At 41.6% G+C, this 24258-nt stretch overlaps 1 protein-coding gene across 1 annotated transcript; it reads right to left on the bottom strand.

The window, feature by feature from the left end:
* Nucleotides 1-4030: 4030 nt before the first annotated feature.
* On the bottom strand, nt 4031-22770 carry dlc (deltaC). Its single transcript, XM_043681021.2, has 10 exons — nt 22479-22770; nt 22080-22331; nt 21666-21723; nt 21188-21445; nt 19976-20036; nt 18560-18860; nt 6160-6376; nt 5365-6046; nt 5120-5237; nt 4031-5013 (listed from the first exon to the last, which is right to left on the bottom strand). Exons 1-10 carry the CDS (start codon nt 22527-22529, stop codon nt 5008-5010), a joined length of 2004 nt encoding a protein of 667 aa, XP_043536956.1. The 5' UTR covers nt 22530-22770; the 3' UTR covers nt 4031-5007.
* Between the last annotated feature and the right edge of the window lie 1488 nt (nt 22771-24258).

Genomic DNA, 24258 nt, shown 5'->3' with positions numbered 1-24258 from the left:
TTCCAGTACCAATTCCAGCATCTGCAGTAATTTGCTCTTACATTGGATTTAAAGTAATTGATGAAAGAAACAATGGGGAGGTGAGGTGAATTGTTTGCACACAGTGAGTGGTTAGGATTTCAAATCTGTTGCTTAAGAGTGGGATGTAGTTCAGTTGAAGTATTTAGAGTCATACAGCACGAAAACAGACCCTTCAGTCCAACTCATCCATGCTGACCAACTTTCCCAAATTAAACTAGTCCCATTTCCCTGAGTTTGGCCCAATTCCATTTAAACCTTTTCTATTCATGTACCTGTCCATTTAAGTGTTGTAACTGTACCTTCATCTACCACTTCCTCTGGCAGTTCATTCCACATACAAGCCAATTGGGTCATTCTCTGAAAAAGAAAAATCTGCAGGGCTTTGGGGAAAAGATAGTGAAGTGGCATTAGGTGAATTGTTGTTTCGGAGGATCAGCACAAATACAATGGCCTCTTTTAGTATTGTAATTATTTTGACAATTCCATGATTCATTATAACTTAGCACTGATCTATTTCCCCAAATTCAGTGCTGGATTGTCAATCAGGGAGCAGGGACCAAAAATGGGTTCAATCTCTGGACTCCCAAACTAGACAGAAGCCTTATGCATGTTCACTGAAATTTTGAACACTGCATCCAATTAAAAGCCAAGGAAGGTCAGACCCTCCATCTGATCAGGTCTGATGAGAGGGACTGCTCCCACTCCTAGAGCATTAATAGACAAGCCAGGGTCACTAAGAGATTAGCAGCCTCACCAGCTAAGACTCCAAAAAGCTTAGAACCCCCCTAATTGACAACGTTTTGGGATTATGGCTGGGAACTGACTTCCAAACTAGAACCGACGCATTTAAAAATCCAGCTCAAGGCCTGCTCACCCATCATCAGTCTGCTGCCTTGGATTCAAGACCCCAAAGACTTTGTTCACATCCAAATCATTTGCCTAAATGACGAAAAGCAGTGGACCCAGCACTTATCCTTGTGGCACACCGCTTTTGGCACGCGATTTGTTGTGTGAATGTGCAAGGTGCTATTTTCAGAATGAAACCAAAGCCATATCTGCCCTTAAAACAGAAATTGCTGGAATACCTCAGCAGGTCTGGCAACATCTGGGGAGAGAAAGCAGAGTGAATGTTTTGAGTCCAATGACCCTTCTTTATATTTGCCCTAAGAGCTGGGTATTAAAACCCAGCTATTTTTAGGAAGAGCATTGGGTTTCCCTGGTGGTCTGGCCCATATTTTAATCCCATCCAACATTTCTAGAATGGGGATATCTGGTTGTTAACGTGTGTTACCAGTTTTGTGGAAGCTTGTTATCTACGTACAAGGTGAATGCTGTTTTTCTATCCATTACAACAATGACCACACTTCAAATATTTCACTGGGTGTGAAACAATTTGGGACATTGAAATCATAAAAGGTGTTGTAAAAGTATGTCTTTTGCATTTCTTTGATTGCTATAGCAGTACCATCAGAACCATTTGAATGCAAACTGCAAATCCTATGCAAGTGTTCCCATTCACTGAAAAGATTTTTTATTTTATAGAGAAATTGCCAAGATAGTGTGACACATGGAAAACTTGATTTTCCTTAATTGGCTGTGAACTGCTTTGGGATGTCCCAAATTAGTGAAAGGGGCTATATAAATGCAAATCTACTCCTGGTTAACCATCTTTTATTATGCCCAAAGCAGATAATGTAGTATCACCAGCACCTCTGCATACTGTCCATTTGATCATGCTGCCCTTGGAACAACTGCTGATGCCTGTGCAAACTGATAATTTCACAATGCAGTAATGGTATGTACAATACAGGCTTTGAATAACCCTGATTTTTTTAAGTTAATATTGCAATCAACTCCCTCCCATCAGTCCATTCTAGCTGAAAGCTTATGAAAATGGTATATTGAACATCCAGAACTCCAATGGTTTGAGGAATATGGAATGAGCTGCCAGAAGAAGTTGTGGAGGCTGGTACAATTGTAACATTTAAAAGGCATGTGGATGGGTGTATGAATATAAAGGGCTTAGAGGCATATGGGCCAAATGCTGGTAAATGGAATTAGATTAGGTCAGGATAGCTGGTCGGCATGGACGAGTTGGACCAAAAGGTCTGTTTCCTTGCTGTATATCTCTATGACTGCCTATAACAGGAATCAACCAATTTGGCTCTTCAAGTCTGCAGACCTTTTTTGTATTAACCATGGTTGTTATATCTTTTCAATCCAGATTCTGTAGAATTCTTTGTCTGTCCATTGTACCCATTAGTTTCCAACTTTAACCTTTTTCCTAATGTTCCACGTAATTTAATTAATTGTGTATTTTTTGTCACTCAATTTCAGACATATTCCATTCAGTCATTTTCTTACCTCCTATTCACTACATATTAGTATATTAATTCACTGTTCAGTTAGTGATGGAACCTGATAGTGAGGGACAAAGCCAAACATTTGTGAGAATCATTCTTTACTATCTGCTAGATTAAGTATTTGTAATTGCATTGGCTGTGGGGAAATTTGCTAAAATGGACCTCATTATATCCGTGTCATGTGCCACAGTGACATTGTCCCTACCTCAGGGCCAGATATTCTGATTAGAGTCCCATCTGCACAGAGGTGTGATACAACATGTCCAAACGTGTAGATTAAAAACAGATTTAGGAGAGGATTAGGGAAACAAAGTGAGGTGGGATTACCCCTGCTCACCATTATACAGGCTGCAGGAAAGTGTTGTATTAGACTAGATACAGGACAGAATTAGTCTGATTGCACATTCGTCAAATGGCCATTCAAATGTACAAGTTAAAATATAAAAACAGGCCACTTTGTCCATTTAATCTGTCAGCCCTTACTTCCCATACAACTGAAAGTCTTCATCACATTTAGCTGCCCTGTTACAATTACCACACTTTTCTGGGTTTTCGTTTTTCGTTCTTAGGATATTGGCATCATTGCCAAAGTCTGCATTTGTTACCCATCCCAACTGCTGTTGACTTGAGCAGCTAGATGTTTCAGATGGCATTTAAACGTCGACATTGTTGTGGGCCTAACTTCACGTGTAGGTCCAACCAGATAAGGAAGGCAGATTTTCCTTGAGGGCATTAGTGAACCCGAGGGGCTTTTACAATAATTGATGATAATGGTCATGGTCACCATTGCAAAGACTAGCTTTCAGTAATAGTTGTAAAGTCACCATAATCCCAGAAGGATGCTCACTGATTAGAGGGACATGACTGGTGGTAGTTTTAACCTCAGTCACCTCGCCTTAGGTGAGGGGAGAGATTGAAAATGGAACTCATTTGTAGTAACCTCAGCTGGTGTGGGAATTAAACCCATGCTGTAGCCATCACTCTGCATCACAAACCAGCCATTCAAATCAACTGACCTAGCCAATCAGGATATGGGAAATGTGCAGCAAGGTTGAGTTGAAACCAAAGATCAGGCAGTGTGGATTGAATGGTCCACTCCTGCTCCTATTTCTTGTGTTCAATCCACATTTAATAATAGAAATTAATTTGGATTTCAGCAGCTGCTGTGGTGGGATTTGAACCCATGTTCACACACCATTAGCCTTGATCATGGCTTACCAGTCCAGTGACATGGCAGAGCTTGCCCCAAGGTCAGAATGGCCTATCCTGCTTCAACACCATATTGTACTATCTCCCCACTAGTTTACCTGTTCAATTGATTCTTTGTTTACATTGGAGGTGTCTTGACTATTGTAAGATTTCCAGCAGAATAGGTAAAATCAGGTAACAGAAATTGGCATCACCCATGCAGAAATATCCAGAGAAGGTCACTGTTTTGAGGGAAATAGAGAGCAATAGGGAAAGGGCAAAGTTTATGTATTGACAGCTGATGTCATGTGCATTAAATGACCTTATAAATATCCTACATAAATTCACTAAATTCCCAGAATTAGAATTATTTTCATTTATTTTGGAAAAAAATAAATTTGAACTTCTCTTCAACAGAAAAGACATATATAAAACATAATAGATAAACATATGTACAATTCTCTTAAATATACACTATATACAAAATAAAATTAGAAAAAGTATATTTCATTTTGTATGTATATCAAAAATTCTTAAATTATAAAATATTAAAATAACATTGGCTTGACTTTGAAACAGAACTGCAATAATCTTTCATGTTTTGCTAATAAAAAGTCCTTCATAATGAGACACAATACATTCCCATATTTGACTATATATAGAATAATAAATGGGTCGGCAGCATTTTCCATTGACAAATGCAAAAGATGTCCTGGATCACAGTTTCTCAAACAGGATTTGTTAGTCTGAACTGTGAGAATGAAAAACTGCCTTCAGCTCAATTTTCCACAATTTTGTCATCTGTAATGTATAATGTGCTTGGCTGGTGTTCTACTGCAAGCTTTGTTGGTCATGTGGAGAAGACACTGGTCCAATGCAGAAAGAACAGCATTGACCTAAAGCATAACAGCCCTGCCAGACTAGGGGTGGACTGTTGTGATTACTCTGCCACTTGGATTCACTGCTTCTTGCAGAGTGGAACAGCACACATTACAATATAGATCCTATGAAGAATTCTTCACCATAACTGGTTCAAAAGGTCCTGCCTTTTTTTCATTCCACCCACCCCATCTTCAGTCCTTGGCATGCAGATATTTTTCAGGATGACTTTGCTATTGAAAATAGTGCAAAGATTTCGCAGCTTTCAGAGAGATGTCAGCAGGCATTCTTCATTATCCAGAAGCCAGGTACAAAAATCTTTTTATACATATACACACACGCGCACAAGCGTGTGCGCGCGCACACACACACACACACATACACACACATACTCTCTTAAAAAAAACACAATAAGAGGTTATCCATTCCAAAACAAAATAAAGAGCAGCATGAATAAATATTAAATACAGGAATATAAACCCCGTAATGTCCATTAAATCTGTAAACATTCAGAGACAGGGGAAGCTTGAATATCTACGTCTGAGGAGATGGAAGTTCATACCTGTGGAAGAGAAGGAAAAGATAAAATGATGAGACTGTGCAATGCTAGAGATTCTTGCTCGACCTCATGTCCCTTACCTCCAACTCCAGGAGCAGCTGAGACTTACCTCAGTTGCAAATATGCATGGTTCCACTCGTTCAGACATGATATACATTGGATGGTACAATCCCTCCTTCTGAAATGGTATTGATGGTTTGGAGATTGATAGGCATTCAGATTTCTTACTGAAATGGAAAGTGATTGGAAAAAATGGAGACTCATTAGATTTCCATTGGCTGCTACCATACAAAACGTTTGACATTATCTAAGCATCAGGAACAATGTTGAAGTATACTTAAGCACAGAACTCACTTTACAATGTTCTTTCTGGAAGCCTCCTGCTCCTTCAGTTCCCCAGCCAGATTATAATCCATTGAATGAAGTTTCTGTTTGCAGTTAAATTTATCACTCAAACAATCGCTGCTGAGTTCAGCATCTTTGTTGGAGACCTTGAACTGTCCAGTGGAGATGATGAAGGCCTCCTTCTCTTTCTGGTAATCTGACAAGTTGTTGATGGTCTCCAGGTCATTGCGCACAGCATTCCGACTCTCCTGGCTTTTCCGGAGATGCTTCAGAATGACCACAGCAGCAAACACCACCAGGGTGAGGGTGACAAGGCCCAAAGCAAAAGAGATGGCAAGGGCCACAGAGAATGGATTCTCCTCATCGGACGGGCTGGTGGGCTTCACACGAAACTCACAGTTGGACCCCATAAATCCAGTTGGGCACTCACAGACATGGCCGGTGTAATGCGTGTAACAGATGCCTTTATTTCTACATGGGTTGCTGCTACAGGCATCCATTCGAATGCTGCAGTCCTTCCCACCATATCCAAGAGTGCAGCTACAATTGAAGGAGTTGACGCCGTCAATACAGGTGCCGCCATTGGCACATGGGTTCTTGGCACAATCGTCCATGTTGATCTTGCACCTTGGGCCAGTGAACCCTGTCCGGCAGCGGCAGATGACACTCCGACCAATGTCCAAGCAGTATCCTTTTTAACAGGAAGTGTGAGTTAGAGCGACAAAAACATAAAGCAGGTAGATTTGGGTATGGCAAAGAGTACAGAGCAGGGATGGGAAACAAATGATCGATTCCAACACTTACCATTTCCACATGGATTGTTGATACAGCGGCCAATCTTCTTCTCGCAATTGGAGCCAGTGAAGCCAACCGGGCAATGGCAGCTATAGCCCCCATGTGATTTCTCAGTGCAGGAGCCACCATTAAAACACGGTGCATCAGCACATGTCATAGCACTGATCCCACAGTTCTTGCCATAGAATCCTTGGGGGCAGGTGCATGTATAATTGTTCTCTAGGTCCTACAAGATTTTCATAAACAGAGAAAGACAATATAACTAAGCCATTCATTTCAAAATCCAAGATAATTGGGCAGGTGATTTCATTCCAATTCAGCAGTTGGGGAAAGAAAGAGGCAGCAAGCCATCTGATTCATGTTTAACTCAAGGATGCAAAGTGATCTTGATAGAAACACAAAACTACCACCTCTTGTCAATCTTAAGCCTACACCGTATGGCTTATTGGCAGAGTTGTTCATAGGACAATACAGAGCCAATGAGACCGAGAAGGTACTGAGTACAGTTGTAGGTCTGTGTTGAATTATTTGATTGATCATTAGAAATACTATAAGGGAAGAGTTACTGTCCGTACAGCAGAATGAGAAATGGAGTGAACACTAGAGGAAGGAAAGATCATTTACATTTACAGAAGGCAAAAGAGAAGTGGAAATGGTTGGGTCCCAGTGATACTCCAGGTCGACTCTCACAAAGTGGTTGCTCTGAAATTTGAAGCAGAGTCTGATGTACACGTTTAGAAAAAACAGGTCCAGAATTTCAATATAAATAGAAAATACCGGAGATATTTCTCAATGTAAAAGTGGAGAACAGAGACCCAAAACATGCATTAACCACATGCTATACATTACCTGGGATCTTTCACTCATGTTGTAATCATCAACCTGTGGTCCTTTAACTGATCACAGATCCTTAGTTCATGGTATAGCCGAACGAGGGCTATTGCATTTCCTGTATCATAACCAACTAGGATCATTAGCTTTCCTTAACCATACCCAATCCCAGAAGATATCAACCATTCCTGGGCCTGATCCAAGGTTATTTAACCCTTCCCATAAATAATCTGGGATCATCAACCCTTCCTGTACTGTACAATGTTGTGGAAACATTAACACTCCCACTACCTAATGTGGAGCCTTTAAGCCTTCCTCTACCCAACGCAGGGTCATCAATCCTTCCAATGCCTGACTTGGGGTCAGCAACACTTTCTGTACCTAACCTGGGTCGCTAACCCTTCCTGTGCCTGACTTGGCATCATCACCCCCTTCCTGTGCTTGATTCATGTTAATTGACTTTTCCTGTACCTGACAAGAGGTCATTCACCTTTCCTATACCTGAGCCAGACTCATTAACCCCCGTACCCCCTATACACCTTATTTGGGATCATTAAGACAGACCGTATCCAACCCAGGAATCATTAACCCACCCTGCACCCAATCTAAGTCCATTAACCCTTCCTGTATTTGACCCAAGATGCTTAACTCTGTCTTGTCCTTGCAATGGTGGTAGTGGACAATAGATGCCTACAGCAGGATCATATCCGCTTCCCATCAGCAATTTGCGTCATCTTGGCAGCCAAAACAAAAAGACAATAAGCAGACCTAAACAGACGGTGGTTAATAAGGGACCTGTGATCAGAAATCTGCAGCACGTTAAACATTCAGGAGACTTTATTCACACTGGTCACTGATTTTTGAACACAAGCTGCCCTTGATATTTTTGTTTGCATGAGGAAGTGAGCAAGAATTTTTTCTTATGATTTACAAATCTCAATGAATTAGACCTCGAACAATAAAGTCTGATGTTTTGATTAATAAACACACAAACCATTTTACTAAGCCACGCAGAACTTAATAGTTGAGTCGCTGCTGAATTAAGTGACCATTCCCAGATCAAAAGTAGGGTCTCCAAAATTAGTCTTGAAACCTCTACAATAGCAGAGGATGTCAAACTGTAGTGTAACTGAGAAAGGTAGCAAAATGGTTGTTTGCGGTATGTAAATCAGAAACCTAAGATACAAGTTCAAATCTCACCAGGGAGTTGGGAAATTTAAATTCATTTAATTAACTGAATCTGGAATCGAAGTCTATTATCAATGAATGAATATATAACTAACCTATTGTAAAAATTGAAAGAAAATAGTGCAGGTGCAGGAAACCTGAAATAAAATCAAAGTGTGGTCAAGATTTGGCAGGTCTGGTAGCAATGGTGGACAGAGAAAAGAGAGCTAACATCTCAGTTAATGGAACAAAAGAGAGAGAGAGAGATGAAAATGTATGAAACCCATCAGATTTCCAATTTCCTTCAGTTCTAAAGAAGTGTCATTTAGATTTAACTGTAACTCTTTCTCTCCACTGAGGCTGCTGGGCCTGCTTAGTTTCTCCAGCCCTTCCTGTCGCAAAAATGAACCTGGTTCATTGTGGAAGGAAATCTGCCATGCTTACCTAATCTTTGCCCTTTAACATGCCCTCTGAAATGACCTAGCAAGACACTGCCATATCTAATTGCTACAACATTATATCATTGTAATAAAACCATGTGAATCATCAAAAAACCAAAACATCACATTCAGACATGACAAAGGCGCACCATGTCTAGTCAACCCTGCAACATCCTCCTCATTAACAGTATAGAATCATAGAATGCTTACAGTAAACTAGGATGCCACTCAACTTAAGTCCATTCTCTACAAGAAATTAGCTGCTGACGTTACCTTTTCATCAGAGCCCTGTTTCTATTAAGGTAACAATCTTTTAAAAGCTGTAACTGAATCTGCCCCCACCACATTCTCAGTATCACACATTATCAATACACTGTGGAAAAAGAATTACCTGTCGCTGATGGCTTTTTTTGCCATTAGCCTTGAATCCTTCAGTATTTCTCTCTTCTGTCCACCTGATGATTTTGAATACCTGTTAAATCTCCTCTCCACCTTTTCCAGAAAGAACAAAAACCTCAACTTCTCCAATCTATCAAAGTAACCGAATTCCCTCATCACTGGAACCATCTTTTTGCACACTCGATAATGCCTTTCCAACCATCCAAAAGTCAGTGCCAAAAACTAGACATAATACCACAGTTGAGGCTGAGACAATGCTCAGTACAGGTTCATCAAAAATTATTTACTTTTACAAACACTGTCTCTATTTGTAAGTCTTTGTTAACTGCTTTCTCAGTCTGACTTGCTTTCTTCAATGATTGGTACAATATACTCCCAAGATCCCACTTTTTAGAATTGTATCCTTTATTTTATGTTATTTCATTGTTCTTCCTACATACTGCACATATTTAAATTGTATCGGCCACACCTTTGCCAATTCTGCCAGTTTGTTTAAATCACCTCATCAACCTCTTCATAGTTCAAAATGCTTCCTTATTTTGTGTCATCAGCAGATTGTGAAATTGTGTTCTGTGCACCCAAGATGAGATTGTTAACATGGATCGAATACAGTATACTATATATTTGAGGACCTAAGCCTAACCTCCTAGAGTTGTCCTACAGACTAGTCAAGCAACAGCCCAACAGTCATACTCTCAGAAGCATAAATATCTGCAACACAGTCAAAACAACCACCTGACTATTATAATCTCATAATGGTCACCCATTCCCTTTCTGCATGTATGGTATGACCACCTCACTATCAACAATGCTGACCCAGACATCACCATCTTTGGGTTTGCTCTATCCCACAAGAGATGATGATACAGTGGTATGCAGTCTGGAGGAATTTCTTTGGGTGTCCACAACATTGACTCCACAGCAATGGCATCAGGCTGGCTTGGGCAAGGAAACCATCCTCCATGTATCACTACTTCTTCATGTTGAACATCATTTTGAAGATTAACTGACAGTGATAAGGTCACAGAATGCACTCAGGGTGAAGGAACATCATTCTCCATCACCAAGGTTGCTTAGTAGCAACACTACCAACCAAACCAGCCAGCTCCTGATGGACATAGCTGCTAGAATGGGCCTGTGGCAGATAGTGAGGAAACTGAGGAGAAAACCTACTTGTATTTACCAATTCGTCCATTGCAGGTGCATCTGTCCATGAAAGTAATGGCAGGAGACAAAGTTCGATTGCATTTCATTTCTGAGGACCTTCTACATTATGTTGTAAGCTACTCTCACCAAACCAAATTGGATAGTTTTCAAGCAGATCTAGCATCTAAATACTAGGCATCTATGAGATACTGTGGGCCCTCAGCAGCAGCAGAATGTATTCAATCTGTAACTTGATAGCCTGGAATATATCTCACTCCAAGCCAGGAAATCAACTGAGTGAAGGTATAACACAGGATTATGTATGTGCTAAATAGTGGAAGTAGCATGTGATGAACACCATAACCAACGGATTAAATCAGCACCCTGTAATTTTGCCACATTCAATGTTAGAGGTGCCCCATGTACAAGTTTGAAAGATAGGGCTGAAATGTTTGCATCCCTTTCAGCCAAACATGCCAAGTGGATGATCCGTCTGGAGTTGCCCACCATTATTGAAGCCAGACTTCAATAAATCTGATCCATTCCACATAATGTAGTACTGAGGAGTTATGCTACAGAACTAATCATGCCCATAGCTGAGTTGTTCCAGTACAGCTGCAATACTGATTAACCTGAAAATATGGAAAATTGCTCAGGCATGTCCTGTACACAAAATGCAGGACAAATCCGACAAGAGCCCAGAAGTCTATTCTCAGTCTAGGTGTTGTCTACAGTGCTATCAAGCAGCTCTTCCTCAGCAATAACCTAATGCTAGATTTGGTTTCTGTAGGTACCTGACCTCACTACTGATGTTTTTAATCTACCTGTTCAGAAGTGTTATTTTAAATCACCAGAGCTGACAGGACTGGGGACTCGTGCCTCCTGGCTCAGAAATAATGTACATTATCACTGTACCAGAAGAGACCCTCTGACCTCATTATGTTCTTAGTCCAAATATGGACAAAAGAACTGAACTCCAGAGGTGATCCAAGAGTGACTGTCTTGACATCAAGACAGCATTTGACCAAGTATGGTATCTAAAGGCCCTAGAAAAAGCTGGGGGGAGCTGTCCACTGGTTGGCACTATTCCTAGCACAAAGGGAAATGAAGGGCATCTCTGCAGGAGTTCGTCGGGATTGTGTTCCAGCTAACCATCTTCAGCAATTCATCAACGGCCTTCTACTCTCTGACATTGAAGCAGTGTCCCCACAGGCAGCAAGACCAAGCCCATAGTGTCAGGCAATGACCATCTCCAAAAGACATGGATTGCAGCAGGTCAGGACAGCAGCTCACCACCGCCTTCTCAAGGGCAGTTAGTGATGGGCAATAAATACGGCACAGCTGGTGATGCCCACATCCCACAAGTGAATAATTAAAAAGGGACGGTGTTGTAATCAGCATTCCTTGACATTCAATTGCATGATCATAGGTGAACCGTCCATCAACATCCTAGGCATCACCACTGACCAGAAGGTTAACTGAACCAGCTATATAGTTACTATGGAAATAACAGCAGGTCACTGGCTTTGAATTCTGCAGTAAGTGACTCACCTCCTACCTCCCCAAAGATGTTCTCAAGTTGGGAGTGTAATAGAATACTTCCCACTTGACAGGATGAATATAACTCAAACAAAATTCAAGAATCTAAGCATTATCCACGACTAGGCATTCCACTTATTCAGCATCCCATCTGTTACCTTAAACATTCACTTTCTGCACTATTGGGCACAGTGGTAGGTTTGTGGACATCTACAAGACAAACTCATCAATCTCCTTTAACAGCACATTCCAAACCCACCACCTGTTGCCCTAATTAGAGATAGCAATAAATGCTGAACCATCCAGCAACACCCAATTCCATAAAAGATTTAAAAAATTAAAATTCATGTTTACTTCTGGAAGTTTAATTCGTTGATCAGTACTTCAGTGCATCAATGTGTGAGCACAAGTCTGATCTTCTACTGCCACGGAGTTCCTGACCTAAGGTGCAGCTGAAAAAACTTCTCTGTAAGGAATGGTGATAAATTAGGTGAGTGGCAGACTGTTCTCCTGAGGGTCTTCCTGGGCTTGGGTCGTGAAGCAGAAGAGAAAGCTGAGAAAAGGTAAGGGAGCAGTAACATTAACCAGCTGAGGGCATGACATGTTATTAGAAGCATAAAGGGAGAGGCAGTATACCAATAGTTAGGAAAGAAGCAGAAATAGCAGGGGGCTTGAGCATCAAGATGGTCACATAGATAGAGAAAGGGGAATGACATCTTAGAAACATTCAAGAAGATGTTAAATTTATATCAGTGGAACACAGGTAAAGATGTAGATTAATGGGAACATTGAATTTGGGTCAATCATGGTATGGTGCAAGATTGGGTAGCACAGTTTTGGATAAATGGAAGGGTAAGAGTGGAGGTAGAGAGGCAAAGACTGCACTGGAATTGATGAATCCAGAGATGCAAAGGGATGGATGAGGATTTTGAGCAAAATCAAAAGCAGGAGTAAACCATTCAGCCCCTCCAGCCTGTACTGCCATTCAATAGGATCATGACTCATCAGACTATGGCCTCAACTCTGCATTCCTGCTGATGCTGATAAGCCTTTCACACCCTCATTTGTCAAGGATTCATTAATCCCTGCCTTACAAATATTCAGTGACCCTCTTTCTACTCCTCTTCCAGAAAGCGAGTCCCCCAGAAGGTAACTGGAGATAGGGGGAATATGAATGATGGGAATTGACAGTTTTTAGATGGAAAGAGTAAGATAAGTACAGTAACAAGATATAATGCCTCAGAGATTCAACCTTTGTTCTATCCTGAAGTCATTTTTTATGCTGTTAAATGCTGGAATGGTCACATGTATTACATATTCCCCAGTTAATCCATCAGTTGTACAACTTGGGCAGTTGTAAAGCCTCTAGTAAGTGTGAAGTTAACTGAATACCAGACCAGGTGGTAATAGTCAGTTCCCTTCCTTGAAAGCCAATGGTCAATCAAATAGATTCATGTGACAATCCAATAGTTTTTCCCTGAAGTCAGTGTCAGGTTTGAGGTCACAACTCCTGGGTTGCTAGCCATCACCAACATCACTAGACATAAGGAGATCCCCATGCCCAATCACTGTGTGATAACCTGTGCTGGACGTTGTGAGTAAGCACAGGAACAAGCTTAGGATGTTTCTCACCCCTTAGGCTAGGTACTTGCCAACATTCACTTTCCTGGCTCAAGGTGCAGAGCTTGTGGAATCTAAATTTTCTCGTGGGAAAATCAAAAGCACTTATAGCAGTCTTAAAATTAGAACAATGCCATTCAAACCCAAAGTTAGGAAGCACTTTTATTTATGTGGGAGGTATTGGATATCTTCAAAGGAAGCCAATTGGAACTTTCAAGAATGAGATTGATAGATTTTTGTTGCATAAAAATATTGGCAGATATGGAGTTAAGGAGGGGAAGTGAAATAGAGATTCAGATCTCTTAGGATCTGATTTAAAGGCAGAGCAACCTCCACAGTTGGACTGATCCATTTCTATACTTTTACTTTATTCTCTCATGTGATATCGGCATAGCTGGCGAGGTTAGCATTTATTCCCCTGCATCTGAATGGCTTGCCAGACCATTTCAAAGGGCACTTAGGAGTCAACCACATCGCAGTCACATGTCAGCCAGACCAGATAAGGGTCCTTCCCGAAAGGTCATTAGTGAAACACATGGTTTTTAACAACGATCAACAATGATTTCATATTCATTTTACATTATTATGTAGAAACGAAGAAAATAGGAGTAGGAGTGGCCCATTGAGCCTTCTTTACTATTCAATGTGATTGTAGCTGTTCCTATATCTCAACACCAAGCTCAGTTCTTAAAGACCCTAGTGGAGGAGAGGCCAAGAGTAAAGGTGAGAAAATAATTGAAAAAATATCACAAATGGTGATTGTGGATCAAAGCAAAGTTGATTTTTCACGAAATTTAGTTAGTTGTGTCTTTCAGTGTTGTTATTTTATATTTTACTGTTGTTCTGCAATTTGGTAATATAGTGTTTGTGTTTTTGGATTAATAATTTCTAGTCCATGTCTCTGGATACTAGTCCATAGGCATGGACTAGAAATACAACCATCTGAAATCCCACCACAACATCTTGAGAACCAAATTCAGTAATGCAACCAAAAGCTAGGATCAGTAATGATGACCGTAACACTATGGACTGTCACACAGGCTTATTTATGTCCTTTAGGGAATGAAATCTGCCTAACTCTGTCTGGCCCACAGGTGAACCCACACCAATGTGCAACTCTTAACTGCCCTCTAAAATGGCCTCAAAAATAATTTGAAGAAGGGCTTATGCCCGAAACGTCGATTCTCCTGTTCCCTGGATGCTGCCTGACCTGCTGCGCTTTTCCAGCAACACATTTTCAGCTCAAAAATAATTTGGTCATACTCAAGATTCACCACTACCTTCTTAATGGCAATTAGGGATGGGCAACAGGTATTCAGGTTATGGAGTTACAGTCACAGTCAGATCAGCCATGACTTTATCGAATGGCAGCGCAGGCTTAAGGAGCTAAATGACCTGCTCTTGCTCTAAATCACACGCTCATGTGTATATGCAAACCTCATTAATAATGGCACCTTATACCTGTATAGTGTCCTTAATGCAGAGGAGGTCCCAATGTGCTTCTCAGTCACAAGAACAGATATAAAAAGGCACCAAACCAAAGAAGGGGACAACAAGAGGAATGACCAGAACTTTGGTTGGTCTCAAGGAGCAACTTACATAGACGAACAAGAGGTGGAGAAGTTTAGGGAAGCAATTCTAGAGCTTACAAAATGCCATAGCCAGCAATAGTGAGGCAAAGAAAGTGAGACATGCACAAAAGGCCAGAGTCAGGTGTTCCTAAAGGGTTGCAGGACTGGAGGTGGTTCTGTGAACCAAGGGAGTGGTGAATGGATTTGAATTTGTGAATGACACAGCTTTCAATTGCATGTATCATTTAACCAGGTGAAATGTAGATCAGTGAGCATAGGGTAATGTGGAACTTGGTAAAAGGAAGAGTAAGAGGAATAAGGGGTCGGCTAACGAGCCCCTAAACCCTGTTCTGCCCAGTTCAAAGAGATTAAGGCTGATCTGTCACTTGATTTCATACTTACTTTTGCCACTTATCTCTTCATTTCTTTAATTAACACAACTATCACTGTTTGATTTAAAATTAATAATTGATCAAGAGTTAATTGGCATTTGTGGAAGAGAGTTCCAAATATCTATCATCATTGTATGCAAAAAGGTTTCCTGACTTTATTTCTGATAGGTGTGGTTCTACATAAATTTTTCCAATCATGTCCTCTAGTCCTAGCCTTTCCAAGCAACATAAATGGTTCCTAATCTCTCTGTTCTTCTTGACATTGCAATAAAATCACACTTGAATCTTCTACATTTCAGAGGGCACTACCTTGTTTGTGTAATTTCACCTCAAATTAACTTCTGAAGTTCAAATATCATTGTAGTGAATCTACACTGCATTCCCTCCAAAGGTGTAAATACCCTTGCAAGCATGGTGCCCAGAATGCTGTCACTTCTCTAGTTGTGGTGCATCCACGGCTTTGCATTGTGGAAGCATTAATTCTATCCTCTTATGATCTTATACTCCAGAACCACCTGATGAAGGAGCAGCGCTCCGAAAGCTAGTGCTTCTGAATATACCTGTTGGACCATAATCTGGTGTTGTGTGACTTTTAACTTTGTCCATCCCAATCCAACACTAGCACCTCCAAATCATTCTATTCTCTTGTATTCTAATCTCCTACAATTCAATTAACCTTTTTTTCATTATTTTCGGAAGCTCTTCCTTAAATTTTATAACCCGTGCGCTGAGACTGAAACTCTTGTTTTTTCTCTGCTGGTTCTAGATTTTCCTAGTATCCTGTTCTATCATTTTTAAGGTTCAAAGTGAACAGAAGCAGCAGAGATTTGGATGAGCCGAAGTTTATAAATACACTGGAATAGTTGAGTCAGGATCACAAAAGGAAATATGGGATCAGTAGCTCAGCTAGGCGTCAAATAAGATACCAGTAAAGAATTGTATCTTTCAGAGAATGACGATTTGGAGGTGCCGGTGTTGGACTGAGGTGTACAAATTTTAAAATCACACAACACCAGGTTATAATCCAACAGGTTTATTTGGAAGCACTAGCTTTTGGAGCACTGCTCCTTCATCAGGTGGTTGTGGAGTATAAGATCAAAGATTCTGTAAATCCATTTTTTAGATTAGAATCAGTGTGAACAAAGGGGGAACAGACATTCTCACGCAGGGCACCTCACACCTTCAATGCATTATCTGGGCCAACATGAAACCAATTGTTAAAGTTCACTTGAGAATGTAACTTCAAAAAAAGGTTTTACGATTTACATATGAACGAACTGAAACCAACATGTTCATTTTAAAAGATGACAGACCTAACAAACTATCCAGGTCTTTTTCAATATATAATTTCAGTTACATCACACTGTAAACTTTTGCTATAAATTCTGTGTCTTATGATCTTATTCTCCACAACCACCTGATGAAGGAGCAGCGCTCCGACAGCTCGTGCTTCCAAATAAACCTGTTGGACTGTAACCTAGTGTTGTGTGGTTTTTAACTTCAGAGAAGTGAATTCCAAGAGAAGCAGAGGCCAGAAAGGGGATGGAATCAGTGATGAAGGTGGAGGTCGAGTTATTGATCTTCCTGACGCCTAACGAAAAAATTTCACTGGAGAATGTGGACACAAGAAATGTAGATTTTGTCAAACTAAAATAACTTGCCAGAAATAAAGAAATAATTTGCTTTTTGACTTGATAACAATTCATTTATTTTATAAGGTAATTGACTTTATCTTCTGATCTCATCTGGGAGTTGGTGGGCAAACCAGGATTGCCAATCAGTCAACCGAATTGCCTTTCAAGAGGAGAAAAAAGGCTTTGGCTTCCTGTGAAACTTGTGGTCATTAATATGTCAATCAGAAAGCCCAAGGTTTGAGTTTGAGCTCTGATATGCTGAGTTGCCTGATTTCAGCCAGAGTGGCAAAAGCCAAGCTACATATTACATTACATTACTTACAGTGTGGAAACAGGCCCTTCGGCCCAACAAGTCCACACCGACCCGCCGAAGCGCAACCCACTCATTCCCCTACATTTACCCCTTTACCTAACACTACGGGCAATTTAGCATGGCCAATTCACCTGACCTGCACATCTTTGGATTGTGGGAGGAAACCGGAGCACCCAGAGGAAACCCACGCAGTCACGGGGAGAATGTGCAAACTCCACACAGTCAGTCGCCTGAGTCGGGAATTGAACCCGGGTCTCTGGCGCTGTGAGGCAGCAGTGCTAACCACTGTGCCACCGTGCCGCCCACCAAAGATTATCTTCTCTCTTTTTTTGGTAATCTTTCCCAAATTTCTGGTTTACCACTACTCTTTGCCACATTGCATATATTGTCTTTCAATTTGATCATAACCTTAACTTCCATGGTCAACCATAGCTTATCCTTTTCTTCGAATCCTTCTTTCTCACTAGGATATATGAAGTTACTGTGAGCCATTTGTTTTTTTTAAAAGATGTGCCATTGCATCTTTGCTTCTAAACCTGGATATATGGAAGCATCTTTGCTTCCATATATGTAAAGACATACATGGAATATGAAGTTTTGTTTCACTTCCTGCAAGCACATGTTCAGTTCCACAGGTGACAATCAAACTCTTAACACCTTGGTGAGGTTTGACTACATGAACAGTTTGATGCAACCTAATCTGACATCCACACCCCTATTTTCAGAAAACAGTGATTGAGCCAAGATGACCATGGCCAAGGTTGCCCTCATTCTACCAGGGGTGTGGATGACAACGGTATCACTATCCAGCTTCAATCTCCAGTCTGAATTGTTGAAGGTTAAAGTTAGACTTTCCCTGACCTTAACTAACCAAAACCTCAATGTGTCTTCAAGAGATCCTTCATGACTTATGCTTAGTGGAAACCCAGAACTAGACTTGCACTGAGATCAGTTGCAAACTGTGGGAGTCCAGTACTAGAGAAAAGGGAGTCAAATACTGAACTATTGCATGCCTAGTAAGGAATTATATCAGATGTGGTCATAGCAAAAGGAAAGGTACACTTGCATTTCCATAAGCTTTCAGAACCTCAGAATAGCTCATAACACTTCACAGCAAAATGAAGTGGGAATCTAGTCATTGTAGTAATGTAGACAAATGTGGCAGCTAATTCGCAGAAAGCAAGCTTCCGTGAACAGCAAAGTGACAATGAGGGTCTGTTTTCAAACAACATCACAGCATATGAGGGAGAATTAACAGAACTGAAGGGGGGATAAAAAACAAATCAAAGGAATTAATTATGGGGGAAGATTGAACACTGAACCAGAGAGAGTGAGAACTCTTTCAATGGACACATACCGTGCAGCTCCCTCCATTTTTACAAGGATTGCTCTCACACTCATTGACTTCAGTCTCACAGTTGGTCCCACCGAAACCAGGTTTGCAGGTGCAGGTGTAGCTGCCTTGACCAGTGTTGGTACACGTGGCTCCATTCTTGCACGGCTTGTGGTTGGTGCAGTAGTTGAGATCCTGGTTGCAGAAGAGGCCACCCCAGCCCTCCTGGCAATTGCACTGCCAAGGCTGTTGGCATGTGCCATGAAGACAACCTGGGTAATGAATACACTGATCGCAGAAACGGCCCTGCCAACCAATACGACACCTAAAAGCAAAATAAACAACATTATTTTAGAACTATTAAAAAATTAAAGCAATATCTAACCAGTTTAGGGAACATGGCAGTACGATAAAGAAACATTTTTCTTAAAAATTGGAAATACACCATCACTGGTGAAGAATAATGTGAAGTATGAAGGGCACTGTTAAAACCTGTACAGCTTTAAGGAGGATATATCATGTCTTCCAACAAGACTAGGGTGACTTAATGCTTAGGTTGATTTGTAAACTGGATTTATGATCCAGAGAATGAATTGTATAAGACACTGGTTAGACCTCAGTTGGGGTATTGTGAACATTTGTGAGTACCACATACAGGAAGGATGTAAACATATAGAAGGAAGTGCAGAAGTTTATGAGAATAGTTCTAGACTTGAGAAACTTCAGTTGTGAAGAGCGATTGGAGAAGTTGAGATTGTTTGCTGCGGAGAGGTGTCTAAAAGGAGATTTGATAGATGTTTAAAAATCATAAGGGGTCTGGACAGAGTAAGTTAGGGAAAGCAAGTATGAGACGAGAGAAAACATTTTCACACAGCCAGTAGTTGTGGTGTTGAACATATTGTATAGGATTGTGGTGGGGGTAGACTCAGAGTTTGAGTCAAAGACAGTATTAGATGTTTATTTAATTAAGAGAAAAACACGGTGGGGAAAAGGGAGAAGAAGGGAAAAAGTCATAATGCTCATTCAGAGAACCATTGCAGACACATTGGGCCAAACAGCCTCTTCTGCTGTAACAATTCTTTGATTCTGTGTTTCATGAATCTGAATTCCATCTTAAACATTTGGAAGTTGAAAAATCAGCAAAACTGATCATGCCGTTGTTAGGCTGCACCCAGGAAAACTGTTCACTCATGTCTTTCAGGAAAGGAAATCAGTCATCCTTACCCCAATCTGGGCTCATCTATGACTCCAGTCCCAAACCGTGCGTGGTTGCCACTTTAACTGCCCCCTGAATGTACCCAGAAAGTCAATCAGTTGTATCAAGTTGAGGGCTATTAGGGATAGGCTGTAAATGCTGGACTTGCCTGTGATGTCCACACCCCAAGACTAATTTGTTTTTAGTTAAATAAAGAGAAAGTTACCAATTCAATCTTAACTCACTTGCATTCCCCTGGTCTTTCACAGTATCCGTAATTATCGTTGCACTGCGGCAAACAAATCGCTGTGAAACATTTTTTTGTTGCAGCAGGTAAGGGAGAGAGAAAAAGAAGATAACTTTTTAAACACAGAGACACATAAATGCATTACTTGTCAAGTTCTTTGGCATTTTAAGGGCAGCTGGCACCACCCAGACAGTGATCCTGAACAATAACAGCACATGGTAGCTGTCTGACTGCCTGCAAGTGTAAAGACTTTGGGACGCGTGTCCCTATTAAACCCACTCTCTCCCTCTGTGTGTGTGGACACTGAGTAACAGAGAATAATAAAAGACCTTAAACAAGAGAGACACCGAAGCAAAGTCAAAGCCCCTGTGCTAACAACTGCGACTGAGGAGTTAAGTTTCTATGGCAACATATCCTTCCACTCGCGTGTTTCCCTGTGCAATAAGACCCTTTCAGAAGTGCTGAAATTTATTCAAATTTTATTCCTCAGCTGCCGGCTGTCAGATGGCTTTGTGTAGCCCAACAAGAGGAGGGTTGGGTCTGTGTTAACACACTTGAGCAAGTTAACCAGGCCTACCATATGCTTGCTTTCAAATCGATTCACCCCCTCCTGCACCCATTCTATCGTCCCAACTTCCCACAAACCCATCATTAACGTTTCCCAAACCCGAACAGAAATCGCTGGAGAAACTCAGCAGGTCCTCGCAGCATCTTTGGAGAGAAAGAGGAGCAGATTTAACACTTCAAGTATGACCTTTTTCGAACACGAGGAAAAGTCATGTAGGACTGAAAACATAAACCCTGTTTCTCTCCCTGCCGATTACTGCTGAATTTCTCCAGTTTTTTAAAAATATTTCAGATCTCCAATACATTATTGTTATTTTCCAAACACAACTTGGAGCTAAATTTAATCTTAAATATCAAAGGTCCGCCTTGCCAACGAATTTTAAAAACAGGGATGACAGTTACAAAGAATCTCACTTCGAATGGATAAAGCGAAATACTTCAAATGATATTTTAATAAGTATCCAAATGTCATTTGCAACAATTTGATTTTTTTCATAAAAAAAGGAAACTTATTGTTTGATTTACATGAATAGCCCTTATGCTCCCAACTCAATCTAAGACAAATCAGAACTATCGGCTATAGAGAGAGAGAGAAGGGGGGTGGGGAGCGTTCCCCTGGGGCTGGGGGTGTGTCCAGTCTTACGTTCCGAGCAGTAGCTGCCTTTCCAGCCGGCCAGGCAGACTCTGCGGCCGCTCTCATCACAGCTGAAGTGCCCGAAGGTATCGTCCCGGGGCCGGCAGTAGTCAGAGCAGCCCTCTCCGTAGTAATGCTCCTCACAGACCACATGGTAGGAGTATCGCAGCTCACTGAGGCCGCCGGCCTGCACATCCTGTGACCAGTCTTCCCCAATGGCCAAGCGGCGGCCGGTGGCCAGGCGGCTGATCAGATTCCGGGGGTCATCTGCAGAGGGGAGGGGGGAGGCGGAGAATAAAGAGCGATGATTTGGAGATGCCTGGTGTTGTGTGACTTTTAATAAAGAGGGAGTGAGTGTGGGGTATTGCTGATCAAACATTACATTGCCCACCAGCAGCAGTCCACTGGAGTTAAATACATCGCTGGCTACTATTTTATTTTTCAATACACTGCGCCCTCTAGTATAAAGATTCAGAACTGAGATTACCAATACTGGTCTCGTCGGATTCTGCATTCCAAACCTCGATAATGAGCGAGAAAGTGCCCTACAGAGACAGAGAAAAAAAATTGTCACCTTAACACAGGTAATTCAGAACAAAATATTCCCCCCCCCCCCCCCCACACACACACACACAGAGTCATGTACATCACAATAATTGCTAAAACAAAGCTGCATCTTCTGCACACACATAACTTTGCAAATAAAAGTTGCAATTTGAAACTAATTTCTCTGAAATAAAAGCTTCCCAATCCTACTTACTTAACAAAAACAATTTCAAACATTTTAATTTTTCCGCCTAAAATAATTTCGGTTTTATTACTTTCTTTGCAACCAATAATTTGCAGAAGTCGTCCCCTCCCAAACCGGTCCCTTTTCATGTTTGGAATTTTTGATACTTGCCGGCCAGGTGAAGTGGAAGGGGATGCGGATGGGTTCGCTGTCCCGCACCGAGTCGCTGCCTGGTCTCAGTACCGGGGTGGTACCAGCGCCGTACGTGCAGGGGGGTTCCGAAGAGATGTTCACCTGGTAATGCTTGAGGCACACCCGGAAGAAGCGGCCACACGCCCGCTCCCTCTGGCAGCCCTGAGCCAATTCCGGCTGGCGGCTGCTGAACGAGTGGACCTTCAGCTCAAAAATACCAGTCGAGGAGATCTGGGGGGGGGGGAACAGAAGAAGAGAAACAAGGACGGGGAGAAAAGAGAGAAAAAAAATGACACGTTAAAACGGAGAGGGGGAGAAGGCAAGAGACATGGGCAAGTCACAAACACAGAGGTGGAATCAATCAGGTGATTGACTTACCTGGGCAAAAGGCAGCAGACAAACGATGCAAAACAGCAGGGTTGAAACCATCCTGACTGAAAATCCCGAGCGTCCAACGATGGTAGGCAGGAGACAGGGAAATAATATCCAAAGCGGTCTGGGATTTAGAGAAAATAACACACACACACTGATTTTATTAAGGAATACTCCAAAGCGTCTAGAAAATGAGACTCGTCTTCTCTTCCTGATATTTCTTGCGCTTTTTTAAAAAAAAATTGAAATTCCCTCTTTTCGTCCTGTTGCTGACTCCGGGAACTAACATAAGCTTCTTTCTCTCTCTCTCTCTCTCTGCTGTGTATGAATGAAGCTCAGTTCAGTTTTTTCGCCTTTATATACTTCCGCGGTGTGTTGAGTTTCCGTCAATCACAGTGACAAGGGGCCTCTCTGATCCCAGTCGACAAAAGCTCCTGACACCTTCAGAGCGAGCAAATGGGTCCAGGAGAGACAGAGAATAAAAGCAAGCAGTGAAGTAGCATAACGTTACATCCTGAAACTTTTTGTTCTGACTGATGCAGTTTGTTTAAATTGCTTCAGTCCAGTAGCTGACATATTGCATTAATTTTGTCGAAAACTGTTCCACTTGCAAACAGGTTTCCCTTATTCTCCACAACCTTTGTATCTCTGCACCTCAATATTTACGTTTTAGCAAATTCAAATAATTATCATTTCCATCATTGATCATTTTAACAGCGACCGCCAGTCATTTTCGTGTCAACCTTTTTATTTGTGCGGACGAATTCAAGATTTTTTTTTCACAATCATCGAAATTCGTTTCCCATGATCTGATAAATCGGGGGTAAATCTCAGATTTAGGGACGAAATCTTTCAAACCTTAATAAAAGGCGCCTGCACCAAAATTGAACCAGATCTCAGTTATGCGCAAACTGAGATAAATCACTTGTTTATTTTAAAGAGCTTTTCTTTGACTTTTCCCTGTAATCTGTTCAAAGCTGACGCGTGTGACTCGGGTTTTTTTTTGTCCAGAGGATAAGCGAGGTGGTTTAGAAAAAAAATCAAGTGGATTGTTGAGACGCGTGTCCCCTGATTCCGCCCCACTGCCTGTGTGTGTGTTTTGTTGAGAGGGGGATTATTGTGGGGACACTAGGGGTATTTTTGTGTCTCTAGAGGGAGGGAGGGAGGGAGGAGAGGGTGGGGGTTGGTAGTTTAGGTAATTGTCATGCTCCTGCCCCGAGTCAGCTGTATGTTAATCCTGAAACACCTGCCCCATCCAAGGAATAAACAGTTCTTTCTCTGGCAGACTCCTCTCCCTCCCTCTGCCACCCTCATCAAACCCTGTAGTGTGTCCGAACATCGCCTTTAGCATCTGCGCCGATTTAACAACATTGCAACGCATCGGCCCGCACATTGGAACGAGTCTCAGTGTTACAGACCCCCGCCCCTCTTCACCTGTCTGCTCGATTCGTTTCAAAAAACTGTGTTTTACTTTTGCTGGGGAGATGCTGTTGGATTTGTCCTCTCCTGGCACAAGTGGGTGGCTAGGCCGTTCCGAGTCCAGCTCGCTTGGAGCCAAACCTGCTCCGAAATACGGAAAAGGGTTTATCAGCCTGTGGCAATGAGCAGCGATTCAAACAGGAGGCCAGCCATCTGCCTGGCCCTCTCCCCTCACCACCACTTACACACTCTCCTCAAATAGACCCTGCTCTTCCCCATAGCAATTTTTTTCTCTCTCTCTGTAAATGATTTCAAAACTTTCAAGCATCAGGCTGGAAACAATGGGATGTTGAACACGTATCTGACC

Source organism: Chiloscyllium plagiosum, unplaced genomic scaffold (genome assembly GCF_037043375.1).
Source record: "Chiloscyllium plagiosum isolate Xiang-an unplaced genomic scaffold, Cpla_swu_hap1 HiC_scaffold_47, whole genome shotgun sequence".
NCBI classification, from domain to species: domain Eukaryota; kingdom Metazoa; phylum Chordata; class Chondrichthyes; order Orectolobiformes; family Hemiscylliidae; genus Chiloscyllium; species Chiloscyllium plagiosum.
The sequence above is the reverse complement of the archived record's forward strand: the minus strand, read 5'-3'. Positions and strand labels throughout refer to the sequence as shown.

What these genes read in the sequence shown, in the direction of transcription:
- dlc (XM_043681021.2), bottom strand. Translation starts at nt 22,529, where the DNA reads ATGGTTTCAACCCTGCTGTTTTGCATCGTTTGTCTGCTGCCTTTTGCC. An exon ending in AAAATGGAGGGAGCTGCACG is followed by an intron (nt 6,377 to 18,559) that starts GTATGTGTCCAT and finishes AAAATCTTGTAG; the next exon opens with GACCTAGAGAACAATTATAC. An exon ending in TCCAGAAAGAACATTGTAAA is followed by an intron (nt 5,238 to 5,364) that starts GTGAGTTCTGTG and finishes TTTCCATTTCAG; the next exon opens with TAAGAAATCTGAATGCCTAT.